This window comes from Heptranchias perlo, chromosome 2 (assembly GCF_035084215.1).
Source record: "Heptranchias perlo isolate sHepPer1 chromosome 2, sHepPer1.hap1, whole genome shotgun sequence".
NCBI classification, from domain to species: Eukaryota; Metazoa; Chordata; class Chondrichthyes; order Hexanchiformes; family Hexanchidae; genus Heptranchias; species Heptranchias perlo.
This window is the reverse complement of record NC_090326.1, coordinates 111,888,635-111,903,258: the sequence shown is the minus strand read 5'-3', so window position 1 is coordinate 111,903,258 and position 14,624 is coordinate 111,888,635. Positions and strand designations below refer to the sequence as shown.

The following is a 14,624-nucleotide window of genomic DNA, read 5'->3' as shown; positions in this document are numbered from 1 at the left end:
AAGTAACCACACCTATCACGGGTGGAGAACTGCAACACCAGACCTATATACCCATTAACCTGCTCACCCTGAACAATCTGACCACATCACCCAGATGTTGATCCCCCTAATTTCTCCTTCTTGGGTGACTTGGAATTCCAAACCTTCCTACAGTCACAGGTTGTCCCATTCCTTTAAAAGAATTAAGTCCCTGCTATCCTTTCAGTGTTACTGTGGGACAGTCACAAGACAGTTCACAGGAGGTACGTAATTAACTACACCTCTACTAAAAATGCTCCAAATCCGCTAGGGAGCCTCTCCCTGGTGAGGAGGAAATGTTAAACTTGTGCAAGACCTTAGTGTCAGCCGTGGCTCAGTGGGAGCACTCTCGCCTCTGAGTCAGATGTGGGTTCAAGTCCCACTCCAGAGACTTGAGCAGAAATTCCATGCTGACGCTTCAGTGCAGTACTGAGGGAGCGCTGTATTGTCAGAGATGCTGTCTTTCGGATGAGACATTAAATTGCTCTCAGGTGGTCATAAAAGATCCCGTGGCACTATCTGAAGAAGAGCAGGGGTGTTCTCCCTTTAACTTAGCATCAGAGCCCCAGGTGGTGACTACAAGAGCAAACCTATTGTTCATAGTGTGCAGGCTGGTGAAACTGTACACAAAATATTGCTTCACAGATGGCCTGAGAAAGTGACTCATTTCTCGACATCTTTCAAAACCTGCAGGAATTAAGCTAGCTATTGGAATATAAACATATTGAGCCAGAATTTACTGTCAAAATAACGGTAAGGCTAACAGCACTCAATGTTATTTATGCTCAAATCGGACAGCAACTTCAGGCGAGGGCAGATGCGCAGTTAAATGCAAAAATCCGGAAGTTGCTGTCGGAGATGTGCTGCTCCGCTGTCAGCTTCGTGAAAACGGCACTTCCCCATCTGACTCACCATTCATATACGTTGAACGGCGTGATCGATAAGAACTAAACTCGCCACATAAAGTTAGGGCTCGTCCTTTTCAGTCTATGCACCCTTCTTAATGGCATGATCAGTCTTACTTACTGCCAAACTGCTTACTCTCTGGCACTGAAAATTAACTTTTACAAGTGTGGAGTTTCATTCGATCAGCTTTTAATTTTCATTGGAGGTTTAAAAGAATTTTTTTTAACTTTTTCTTTCTGTCTTTTTTTTCTCTCTCTTAATCCAATCTTTCTTTCCCTCTTTTTTGCTTTCTGTACCCGATTTGACATTGAATTCACTGTTCTAACTTACATTTCCTAGTTCAAACTCTCTGCTGTTCATTAACGATTCTTTAATCTGATTGGTTAAGGAGACACACAGTTGCTTGCCCTGTTCACACATGTCCCAGATGCCCTGTAGAGGGAGCCATGCCATTTGGATCTCTAACTTACAGCAACTACCACCCCAAAGCTCATGGAAAGTATATGGGCAAGGGCAAGTCTAACAAATGGCGGACGCCGTTTATTTGCCGGCTACAGTAAATTCTGGCCCTATCATTCCAAAATGAAGGGAACAGTCCCTGCCTGAGAGACCACTGCACAAATACAGGGATCTTTTCATGAAGCTTGTCAAGTCAGAAACTAGCCACAGGTACCAGTATAACACCTAAATTCACAACAAACAAACTTTCATTTCCTGCAACTCCCACTTCCCTATTCCGCCACCATCCAAACTGTACCCAGACTTAAAAACATGGAATAACCTATCCACCTTTAGCCTGGGAAGAGCAAATTCAATACAAGTGAAAGTACTTGTATGCCTCTGTTGCCTCTTTTAACATTTATCAACATTTCAATAATTACCTTTTGAAAATAATGCTATCCTTTGGGCACATCCCATTAATTAACTGCGCTTTCCAGAATTTGAACATTTTTGCAAAGTTTCCAAACTTGTTAAAAGAAAATAATTCTATATTTGATGTGTTATTCAGCCTTTCTTTCTATCTTTCCTTTGTTTATTTTTTGCCACTCATTGTGAAGATTGTTTTCTGGTTTGATAAGAAACCATAAAGCTTTTGAAAATCTTCTGACTTGATTTATGCGTTTGTTAGAAATGGTTTTCAACATTCATATTTATCCTTATATTTATGTTGCATTCTGCACAGAAAACCATTGAAGCATTTAATTCAATATTGCTAATTATAAATTTCTGAAATTGTAGGATAAGACACAAAATTATTAAATAATGAATTATGTAGTGTTTTTCTGCTTCCTCCAGAAAATTGTCATGCTTCCAGGACTAATTCATTATTAGCATATTTTAAAAACTACGTATCGAAGAAATGTTGTGTGATGGCAAATAGGTATTAGATTTCTATAAATGCCATAGAAAAGTTCTGTTTTTTTCATTTTAAAATTACTTTTCCACCAGTTCAGCTGTTATGGGGAGGGGGAGAGAGAATATTACGTTGCGTGGGGAGATAAAAAAACTAGAGTTAGGACTAAAGGATATGAAAGCATCAGGGATGGATGGTGATTACTCCTTCTTGACAAATTCTGCTTTAACCGCTGTGTGCTATCCATCCACATCAGGACACAACAGTTCAGAGACTTAAACCCATCTCATAATGTTTTATGTGCCGGCACAAGTATGCAAGGGGGAAGCTTAGGCCTTCCAATCTCAGACACCGCTGTGTGATGGAGCAAATCTGGATTTTTTTTTTGTGTGGCCTTGCCACAAACTCTTGACTAACTGTTGAGATGGAGCTACTTCTACCAATTTCCTATTTTCCCCAACAACCTGCCTAATGCAGGAAATAAAGAGTGGCAGGGATCTTAGAGCATCACATAGCACTAGTAGCCTCATTGATAAGGTAGATCATTCCACTAGCTAGTGAAATTGTGAACTGCTGACAATACATGCCATGAGAGGACTCCTGAGAACGGGTGGGGGAGAGGGGGGAAGGTATTGGTGGAGGATACTGTGAGGGCTTTGGACAAAAGCATGCACTTCTACACTTGTCATCCCTCCACATCCAAAGATGATGTCCCTGTAAATTGCAAAGTCCACAAATGCCTTTGTTTTCTTCCTATCCCACCCTGACTGTATACCTTGCCAGAAGGATGAGACACGCCCATGAAAGACTGGCGAAAACGGCTAATTCTGCAAGCAGTGAGAAGATTCATCTCCCCTTCTTCCTCCCACACCCCCCCCCCCACCAATAATCATAATCATTGATAGGATACCTGTGAGTTATATGCCTATATGAATTGGTAAGGAATAGACTAACCTGGAGCTGAAGAATTAACTCAACACCTTCCCACATGACCCTAATCTTCCAGGTAATGAATGTAGGAAAGGGATCTCACCCTGCAAAAAAAAAGAGAATGCCCATTCCCTCGGAGAACCACTGCCATAGTCCATACACTGTATACACATGTGTCACTCGAGTATCTGAACAATTCAAGGGGTAGATTTTCTGATTGGGTATTAGTCGGATGGTGAGTAATTAGCACCAGCTGACCATTAGTGTTTTTGTGATATTAGTTTCATTTATATAGTGTGAGTGTGCTCCCATCCCATATAGGGCTTGGTGTTGGGAGCCCACCAGAGTGGACATTGTGCATAAGCAGTCCTTAAGAGTTTCTTACAAGAGATGATGAGTAAACTTGAAGGGATGCAGCTACTTAAAGATAAGCAGTAATGTCAATAACCTTTTCAAATATTTAATGCATATATTAACATGTAAAAAGATTGTTTGAGTAAGAAAACTACCTGGCAAAATGAAATAAAGAGGCCGAAAACTGAGTCTCTGGCCAAAAGATGAAGAGACACAACACTCCATATTTGATGGCTGACAAAGTAGGTGTGGTGCGGATTGACTTGCTTGCCAATCTAGGGCATCTTTGCCATTGGATAGCACTGGACAGTTATGTCTGGAAGGAGGCAAAGGAAGAGGACTTGAGGGTACAGCTTTTACTGCTTCTGGCAATGCTAGCCCTATGCTGCAGCCAAGTTTGATGGGTTAGCCCATAAGTGGCCATCAAGATCCTCAGTGAAATGTATTTGAGTAGTCTCGTTTCTTGTTCAGCTAAGTACACAGTATAAATTCTCATTAATTTTGGACAAATAGGCACTTATTCAGAGAGACCATTGGAAATTGAAGAATTTACATTGATGCAATTGGGGTGCTCTTCTCATTTGTTTGTGAGTGTGATATATCTCACATTGGACTGTTGACACTTAGCACCCAGAATGAAAGGTCTTCTATTCTCAGAACTGACACATCTCACGCTATTGGGTACAATATTCATCACACAAAATATAACATTTATTGTAACAAAAGGACCAAACGAGAAATCTTTTTACAGATGAGAGAATTTCATTGCCTTATGTTTCTTAGTGAATGATGTATAATTGCTGCAAGCCTTTTTCTTGTTTTAATGTTTGGGAAATGGCCATTAAACTTAAAGGGGCATTTGCTCCATATGTCAAGTCTCATTTGTTATGAGGGTAGTGTAGACGAATCTGGGCATTGAAAAATCTTAATGTCTGTTCTGACAAGTTGGCGTGACAAACACACAATATTTTCTACTAGTTGGTCTAATAGATTGTTATACTGGTACAAGGAGGACCTGAGAAATAAAAAGAAAGAAATACTACCTTGACTCTGAATTTTTAAATTGTCTGTGCTGATAAACATCTAGAAGAACTTCTAAAGTTCAGATCAACTGTGTTATGCTGGTACACTATCCAATCCAGTACATGATGTGGAGATGCCGGTGATGGACTGGGGTGGACAAATGTAAGGAATCTTACAACACCAGGTTATAGTCCAACAATTTTATTTTAAAATCACAAGCTTTCGGAGATTATCCCCTTCGTCAGGTGAGTGAAGGGGCTAATCTCCGAAAGATTGTGATTTTAAAATAAAATTGTTGGACTATAACCTGGTGTTGTACAATTCCTTACATCAATCCAGTACAGTGATTGAATGTCTTGGAGCTTTAGGTTTTATAGCAAATTTGGCATCTGTGAAATAAATATGCCTATTTAATGTTCTGCATCTTCTAAGTTATTATACAAAATGTAGAAAATGCATTTGTAGACATTACAACATGTGCACTTCAATAATTACTGGTAAAAGAATAGATTGTACACCTGGGTGTATTGCATTAAAGATGTACTGAGTGGTTTGTTATATCTGATGTCACTTGTGCTGGCTACACAGTCTCAGTAGTGTAGAAACTTTGAAATTACAGAAGTGCATTACATAGGCAACAAGATCACCAGTGGAACCACCATGTTGAACACCATACTATCCTGGATTAGGCCAGAACTTTTGAGGTGATGGATAATTTGAGGGTTAACGGCAGTTTCGATAACTTTAGAAAGTACCAATATAAAAGTAATAGGGCTGTAGTTACACAGGAAGAGCACTTCCAATGAGGAGGAGAGGTTTACGATTTAAAGAATTTTTTTGATTCTCTCCTTGCTATTTTAACTTAAAATAAAATAAACCTTCTATTTGTAACTTGAGTTGATACACCATAGAAGCAATTAAATTCCTTAATTAGTGCTGACCTTTTAAATTGTAATAGGTACAGGCAGTTATCTTGTTGGTGTTGTTAAGTCAGATTTATTTATAGCAGACCTCAGGATATTTACTGGCTGTGGGTGCTGTGTACTTTACAGGTACATGTGCTTATAAACTTCTGCCTATGTGTATCAGTCAGCCAAAGATTTCTTTTCCCACAATCTGAACCTGTATTTCCTTTTTAAATCACAGTGCGAGGATTGATGCTGTGTGTATTACAGGGCACTTTTATGTTAACGGACCTGTGTCACTGCCCCCCCCCCCCCACCCCGCCCCGATTTACCTTGCAATCTGCCACTTCTCTTGTTGGTCCATTGGCATTTTGAGTTGAAAACCTGTGCATTGCATACGTCCACAGATTTCCTGACTGGGCATGCATGAATTTGGTAGTGTCATGATGTAACGGCATTCAGGCCAAAGATTAATTAACCCATAAACTGTTGCTTTTTGTTGATCAGGAGCAATTATACTCAAGTAGAAGATTGTTGTGTTCTTACAATGTTTGATTAGCCATAGCTTCCTATTTTGCCATTGTGCATCACAAAACAAAAGGGCCTAGGAATTATGATTTGTGCACATAGATATGGAAAGCCAGATATGCATGTTTGCTTTTAAGTTCCAAATCCATTCTTTGTGTACATATGTATCAACTGATGTGTGCTCAGAGGAGATCTGCAAATTGACATGTAAATGCTCAGAGCCATGCACGCACACTTACGAGATAGGTACAGGTTGCTCAGCAGTTCATGGAGCATACAAACGTGGGTCTCTGATGCTGTTTGGAATGCGGAGGTTGAGGCATTTATATTAAAAAGAGCCATTAAATGGCAGCTTCCCAGTATAAAAACACTTGGAATAATACAATGTGGGTTCACGTCTAGGGTTGTCACTATGATTTTGGTAAAGTATAAAGGGTCTTGCTAACTTTTTTAAAGAACATAAGAAATAAGAGCAGGAGCAGGAGTAGGCCATACAGCCCCTCGAGCCATCTCCACCATTCAATCAGATCATGGCTGATCTTCAAACTCAATGCTACTTTCCTGCCTGATCCCCATATCCCTTGATTCCCCTAGAGTTCAAAAATCTGATCCATCTCAGCCTTGAATATATTCAATGACTCAGCATCCACAGCCCTCTGGGGTAGAGAATTCCAAAGATTCACAACCCTCTGAGTGAAGAAATTCCACTTCATCTCAGTCTTGAATGGCCGACCCCTTATCCTGCGACTACGCCCCCTAGTTCTAGACTCTCTAGGCAAGGGAAACAATCTCTCAGCATTTACCCTGTCAAGCCCCCTCAGAATCTTATGTTTCAATGAGATCACCTCTCATTCTTCTAAACTCCAGAGAGAATAGGCCCATTCTACTCAACCTCTCCTCATAGGACAACCCTCTCATCCCAGGAATTAATCTAGTGAAACTTTGTTGTACCAACTCCAAGGCAAGTATATCCTTCCTTAGATAAGGAGACCAAAACTGTACACAGTACTCCAGGTGAGGTCTCATTAAAGCCCTGTACAACTGTAGTAAGACTTCCTTACTTTTGTACTCCAACCACCTTGCGATAAAGGCCAACATTTCATTTGCTTTCCTAATTGCCTGCTGTACCTGCATACTAACTTTTTGTGTTTCTTGTACGAGGACACCCAAGTCTCTCTGGACATTTAACAGCTTCTCACCATTTAAAAAAAAAATTCTGTGTTTCTATTCTTCCTACCAAAGTGACTAACCTCACATTTAACCACATTATACTCCATATGCCACTCACTTAACCTGTCTATCCCTTTGCAGACTCTTTGTGTCTTCCTCACAACTTACTTTCCCACTTAGGTTTGTGTCTTCAGCAAACTTGGATACATTGCACTTGGTCCCTTCATCTAAGTCATTAATATAGATTGTAAATAGCTGAGGCCCAAGCACCGATCCTTGCAGCACCCCACTAGTTATAGTCTGCCAACCTGAGAATGACCCGTTTATCCCTATTCTCTGTTTTCTGTCTGTTAACCAATCCTCTATCTGCAGGCAAATTGTAACATAGAGGTGGCACTAACATCAATTATGATTCTTGTGGCTCATTTCCTTTTAGCACTGCAATATCAGTTAATGTGCTGCTCACAGATCAAAAAGGCATCTGATGCATTGTCAGCATGACCTGCACTTTCATCTCCTTTTTCACTATGTAGAATGACGCAGGTACCGAATGTCACCAAATTGCTTTTCCCAGGGTGCAAGAGGTTACTAATGGCAGCCAAATGTCCGACCTGAAGCCCATCCTAGGTGTCAGTAAATGACTACATTTGTGTTACAGTGAAGCCCTTGGAAGATTTTCCGTTGTAAGTTGCAGCTTGAATGTGTGCCCTGCTGAAGTATGGGTGTGCATGAAATGCAAACAAAGGGCTGTACGATTTTGTAGAGATTGTGTTACAGGTTGAAAGGCTACATTTTGTGGCATGTAATCATTCACCATCAGCCTGATACACGGTAATGTTGGTAGTCTTTCCATGTCAGGTTCCTTTTATAGTATGCCATCTTCTCCTACATCTATTCCTGGGTCCTGCAGACACTGTATACAGTGTTCAGCCTGTCTGCACCTTCTGCCAGGCATGGTGGACTGCAATCTTGTTGGCAAGGCCTTCTGAAGTGACCACCTCACATTCTCCTCATGCAGCAGTATGTCCATTTCGCCTGCCATCAAACAGGGAGTTAGGGTCAGTGCTGCTCCATCACTTGTCCATAGATTTTGTTTTGTGTCTCAATACTGGGTTGCTTTTGCCCTCTTGCCACTTTTTTTGCCTCCCCACATGCAGCATTTGGAAAGGCTGATCAATAATAAGAAAAAGAGTAAAAGAAACTTTAAAAAAAAATTCTGTATCCCTTTAATTTTTTTCCTAGTGGTCTTTAAGGGCTGCTGGGTTGTGCATCATTATCTAGCCCCTGTCATAATACATTCTCAGTGTTTGAGGTGCTAAACATCGGAGCACATGGAATTTATTTAAATTAACTGACCTTGCATTTTATCGTAAGGGCAGCTGTTTGCCCAGCAGTTGCAGCTAGCATTCCAGGCTCTTTGCAACTGGTGCCTCATTATTGACCCCTAAGAGAATCCAGACTCATTTCGCCTACCACTGAGAGAAAGACAGAACATGCTTTCATCCTATAAATATAGGAAGCAAGGGTGGAGATAGCAGAAGCTCTGACCACAATCTTTCAATCCTTCGATATGGGAGTGGTGCCAGAGGACTGGAGGATTGCAAATGTTACACCCCTATTCAAAAAAGGGGAGTGGGATAAACCTGGTAACAACAACAACAACAACGTGCACTTATATAGCGTTTTTAACATAGTAAAACATCCCTAAGCGCTTCACAGGAGTGTTATCAAACAAAATTTGACAGGGAGCCACATAAGGAGACATTAGGACAGGTGACCAAAAGCTTGGTCAAAAAGGTAGGTTTTAAGGAGCATCTTAAAGGAGGAGAGAAACGGAGAGAATTCCAGAGCTCTAGGCCTAGATAGCTGAAGGCACGGCCGCCAATAATGGAGCGATTAAAATCGGGGCTGTGCAAGAGGCAACCTTCTAGAGAAAAGAGCCCCAGCCTGTTCAGCCTTTCCTGATAAGTATATCCTCTCAGCTCTGGTATCGTCCTTGTGAATCTTTTTTGCACCCTCTCCAATGCCTCTATATCCTTTCTATAGTATGGAGACCAGAACTGTGTACACAGTACTCCAAATGTAGTCTAACCAAGGTTCCATACAAGTTTAACATAACTTCTCTGCTGTTCAATTCTATCCCTCTAGAAATGAATTCCAGTGCTGGATTTTGCCATTTTTTTATGACCTTTTTAACCAGCGTCGCTACTTTTAGTGATTTGTGTAACTGTACCCTGAGATCCCTTTGCTCCTCTGTCTCATTCAGATTTATTATCCAAGCAGTATGTGGCCTCCTTATTCTTCCTACCAAAATGTACCACCTCACACTTATCCATATTGGAATTCATTTGCCAATTACACACCCATTCTGCAAGTTTATTAATGTCGTCTTGCATTTTGACGCATTCTTCCTTTGTATTAACTACACCCCCCAATTTGGTGTCGTCCGCAAATTTTGAAATTGTACTTCCGATTCCTGAATCCAAATCATTAATGTAAATTTTGAACAACAGCGATCCCAGCACTGATCCCTGTGGAACACCGTTTTTGCCAGTCTGAGTAGCTACCCTTAACCCCTACTCTCTGTTTTCTGTTTTGTAGCCAAGTTGCTATCCATTCTGCTACATGTCCCCTGACTCCACATGCTCTGACCTTAGTCATGAGTCTACAATGCGGTACCTTATCGAAGGCCTTTTGAAAATCCAAATATATTACATCTCCTGCATTACCCTTGTCTACTCTTTCTGTTACTTTTTCAGAGAATTTAATAAGGTTGGTCAAGTATGACTTTACCGTCTGAAATCCGTGATGACTATTCTTTATTATATTTTTGTTTTCTAGATGTCTTTCCATTATATTTTCAGTAAAGATTTCATTATCTTGCCTACCACTGATGTTAAGCTAATTAATCTATAGTTGCCTAGACTTGTTCTATTTCCTTTTTTAAATATGGGAATAACGTTAGTTGTCCATCAGTCCTCTGACACTGTTCCCTGTAATAGTGCCTCTACTATTGCCTCCCTAACTTCTTTTAATATTTGCGGAAGCAATCCATCTACAGGTTTTAATCCTCTTTAAGTTTGATTAGTTTCTCAATTATTAGAGAGAGGTAGAGAAGCTGAGAGGTTTAGGGAGGGAATTCCAGAGCTTAGGGCCTAGACAGCCACCAATGGTGGAGCAATGAAAATCGGGGATGCGCAAAGGGCAGTAATTGGAGCAGCACAGAGATCTTGGAGGGTTTTAGGGCTGGAGGGGGTTACAGAAATAGGGAGGGGTAAGGATGAGAATTTTAAAATCAAGGCGTTCCCGGACTGGGAGCCATGTAGATCAATGAACACAGGGGTGATGGATGAATGGGACCTGGTATGATTTAGGATATGGGCAGCAGAGTTTTGGATGAGCAGGAGTTTACGGAGGGTGCAAGGTGGGAGGCTGGCCAGGAGAGCATTGGAAAAGTCAAATCTAGAGGTAACGAAAGAATGGATGAGGGTTTCAGCAGCAGATGAGCTGAGGCAGGGGCGGAAATGGGTGATGTTACGGAGGTGAATGTAGGTGGTCTTGTTGATGGAGAAGATATGAGGTCGGAAGCTCATCTCTGGGTAAAATAGGACACCAAGGTTGAGTCTTGGTTCAGCCTCAGACAGTGGCCAAGGAGAGGGATGGAGTTGGTGGCGAGAGAACAGAGTTTGTGGCAGGGACCAAAGACAATGGCATCTGTCTTCCCAATATTTAATTGGAGGAAATTTCTACTCATCTAGTACTGGATGTTGGACGAGCAGTGTGACAAAACAGGTGCAGTAGAGGGGCTGAGGAGGAGGTGGTGAGGTTGAGCTGGGTGTCATCAACGTACATGTGGAACCTGACACTGTGTTTTTGGATGATGTCACCGAGGGACAGCATGTAGATGAGAAATAGGAGGGGGCCAAGCATAGATCATTGGGAGACTCCAGTGGCAACGGTGTGGGAGCGGGAAGAGAAGCCTATAAGAACCCTATTATTATCGAAATTATATAATCCTGTCAGGTTGGGCACTGAGTGGAGGTTAGGGACTTCCAAGTTCAAGGTGAGTCACCCTGGGCCACTACTGCATATCTCTGAGCTGTCATCTCAAAAGCCACTGGCAATGATTTAGGTACTAAAGTCCGGGAGCAAATGGCATTTATTTAAATTATCTGACCTTGCATTATATCGCGAGATCAGTTGTTACAGGAATAGTACGTTATAAAATCTAGGAGGAAAGAAGAAAAGTTAATCAATTTAAGCCATTTTTTTAAGTCCTCTTTTCCCTCCTTTACCCATCTTTTCTAATCCCCCCCCCCCACCCCCCAGCATACACTGGAGTTCAGATGAGATTCTCTAAACGTGGGGCTAATTTTCTGAATATATGTTGGTGGCACACAAGGTTCCCCAACACCAGCACATATTTGGAATATTAAGCCTATTATATCTTGAACTATCGATTGAGCTGTAGTCTTCTTGCAGGATCTCTGATGCATATTCTTTAGCACTCAGAGTCTGCTTGTATCTTTTTTGTGTAAATAGTTTTTTTTTACACTTTAAACATGTAGAGCCCAACAAAATCAAATTGCTGAGCCCCCTTTTTTTTTAGAACATTTAAGTTCTGACATCTCATTTGATGGCACTAAAAGACATGAAGAACACAAATGTCACATTCCAAGGGAACCTAGCTTGATTGCTATTGGCATTTGCTGTCAGTCACTGTCCCTTTTGAAGCTGAGTTTAAGAACTGAGAACTTTTTTTTGTGTATAGATAAACTGCATCACTGACTTAGTGTATTTGGGATAACATAGTGGAAATTAGTACCTCCTTTGTCATGTTCTCAAAGCAAAGTATTTATTTAAAAATACCAAGAATCTATTCGTAATTTAGATAATTTTCTCCAAAGGAATATCTGCCAGTATCTAGTGTCAGTGGTAAAATAAGTTTCTAAGCTGTAGTAAAATCTAGGTATATGCCATAGCTGTTATGCAGTGTGCTTTACAAGTACATTTGTGCACATGCATTATTGGATGAAAAATGCAGTCATTATCTTCTCAGTCCAGGCACTTTAATCTGGGCTCAGCAGTCAAATAAACCCTTGGCTAGGTTGAGTGGACAAACCTATTTACATTGCTGGCTTGTAGTAGAGCCGATCAGCATCCAGAAGTTTTTAATTTGAATGGGGGTGGGAGGAAATGAGAGAGAACCGTATTCCAAATGCATTTGGGGAAATATAAAGATAGCAAAAATATTTTAATTCAGCAGTGATTCCATGGAACATTTATACAATAATGCTTCCAAATTCTCCTGACAAGACACACTCAGAAGGAATAAGATAACAGCATTCTTCATTTATATTTATTGGAAGCCAGCTATGACCAGAGAGCTGAGCCTTTCTGGCCTGCTTTTCACATAAGAGACATCTAATATTTCTTAAACTGCGGTGATGCTACAAAGTTAAACTTGCTATCAACTTTCAGTTAATTTTGGCTTATGCTGCTATGTTAATCTGACTTTAGATATTGTACAGCTGTAAAGTGAAGCTGCCATTTGTTGTTGTGTTTCTGTTAGTATAAGTATCGTCTCCTGACCACTGTCTAATGGTTCTGTGCTTTGTTTCCATCCCAGCCACAAAATATTCTTCTAACAAGTGAGTCACCTCTGGGAGATATTAAGATAGTTGACTTTGGCCTTTCTAGAAGAATCAATAATAATGAAGAGCTAAGAGAAATCATGGGAACACCTGAATACGTGGGTAGGTAATCTGAAGTTTCACTTGTATTTGAACTTGTTTAATTTTACAGCAGCATAATCCAGAGAAGAATTTGTGAATTTTTGCAAAATCTCATAGTGGGTACCAATAAATCGTCTGCAATGTACTTTTTAAACCGGCGAATTTACAAAATAATGTACTTTAAAAAAAAATTCCAGATTCAACTCCAACAGGATATCTCGCTAACAGGGTTTAAATCTGTGACGTTAAAGTCAATGTCTGTTAAAAGGTTTTGTGATTTTAAGGTGTTGCAGGATCTGAGTAGCCCCATTTCTGTTCACTGTATAATTCAGTATAACATTACTTGTTCAGTATTCACATTTTTCTCTCTTTTGTCCTTTCTTGTGGTCTGGGCTGAGGAATTTTCTCAGCTGTTTTCACTGCTGCCTGATGGCCAGTAAAAGAGCTGTGCTTTTCCAGGCTGGAACTAATCCTAATGTGCAGCCAGGCTCTCAGTGAAGAAATAGTTTGAATATTGGTCAAAGCTGGGATTCAAATCCTCAAAACGTCCTGTTTAAATCAAAAGACAGCTGCCTGTACATTGAATTTGACTTGGTCTGGCATGGTTAGCAATGTAATTCAGATTTAAGAAACCCATTATTTACACAAACATTGGATTTTTTTCTGAGTTAGTAGCGCTACTTTGAGTAACCTTACATATCTTTAACTCATTATCTATATACTAAATTGTCATTGGAATAAAGGACCAGTATATTTAAGCAGGATTGATTTTTTTTAATATAGCAGAATTATGAATATTGTAATTTATTAACTACCACTAGTTGATAATTTATGCATGTTCCTTTCTACACTCCTAAAATTTTCCTTCAAACCAGTAATTGCTGGAGCTATACCAGCAGCTGTTCTATTTTCAACATTGGTGGCCTGAGTCTCACATCCCCTCCTTCTCATGTGCAGCCTGGTTTAGTTTCAAGGAAATCTGTCCTATGTGATCAGACTTCATAGTCACCCTCGTGACATACTGTACCTGACCTGGAGATAGCACCATGATCCGGTTACCCAAAGTATATCAACTTTTAAAAATTAAAATAGCCTATGGAAAGATAACAGCAAGTTTAAAGTTCAAGAGATTTGGTTAACATAATGCTTCTCTAAGACGAATATTGTCAGGAAGGTCATTGGTGCATGCAATGCAACATGGCTATTTGTGCACTTTTAAATGTATATAAATTTCTTCCCTTTTCAGCTCCTGAAATTTTAAATTATGAACCAATCAGCACAGCAACAGATATGTGGTAAGTTAATTCAGGTGTGACCTTTTTAAAAGCAGTGTTGCAATTAAATTGGTTGGAACTGCTTCTTACGACCACTTTCCTCTCTGTTTAGGAGTATAGGTGTCCTTGCGTATGTCATGCTGACAGGGATATCTCCTTTCCTGGGAGATGACAAACAAGAAACTTTTCTCAATATCTCTCAGATAAACCTCAGCTTCACAGAAGATGATTTTGACAACATTTCCAAACAAGCTATAGACTTCATTAAGTCACTTCTTGTTAAGGAGCCTGAGTAAGTTGCTGATTTCATCTTGTTTCCTATTTATTTACCAATCTCATTGCAAACCTTTTGGAGGCACTCCTAATCATTAGCAATTTCTGGTGCTTATTTTGTATCTTGTATCACCAGGTCAGTAATAATGGAATG

The 14,624-nt window shown here is 40.2% G+C and overlaps 1 protein-coding gene across 2 annotated transcripts in view; it reads left to right on the top strand.

Annotated features, from left to right (window-relative positions):
- stk17a (serine/threonine kinase 17a) overlaps window positions 1-14,624 on the top strand; it is a 92,451-nt gene that overhangs the window by 69,925 nt on the left and 7,902 nt on the right. For both annotated transcript variants that reach the window (XM_068005839.1, XM_068005829.1), the window contains 3 exons: window positions 12,818-12,944; window positions 14,170-14,218; window positions 14,310-14,489. In XM_068005839.1, the coding sequence (XP_067861940.1) occupies window positions 12,818-12,944; window positions 14,170-14,218; window positions 14,310-14,489 (356 nt within the window). The remainder of the gene's footprint in view (window positions 1-12,817; window positions 12,945-14,169; window positions 14,219-14,309; window positions 14,490-14,624) is intronic.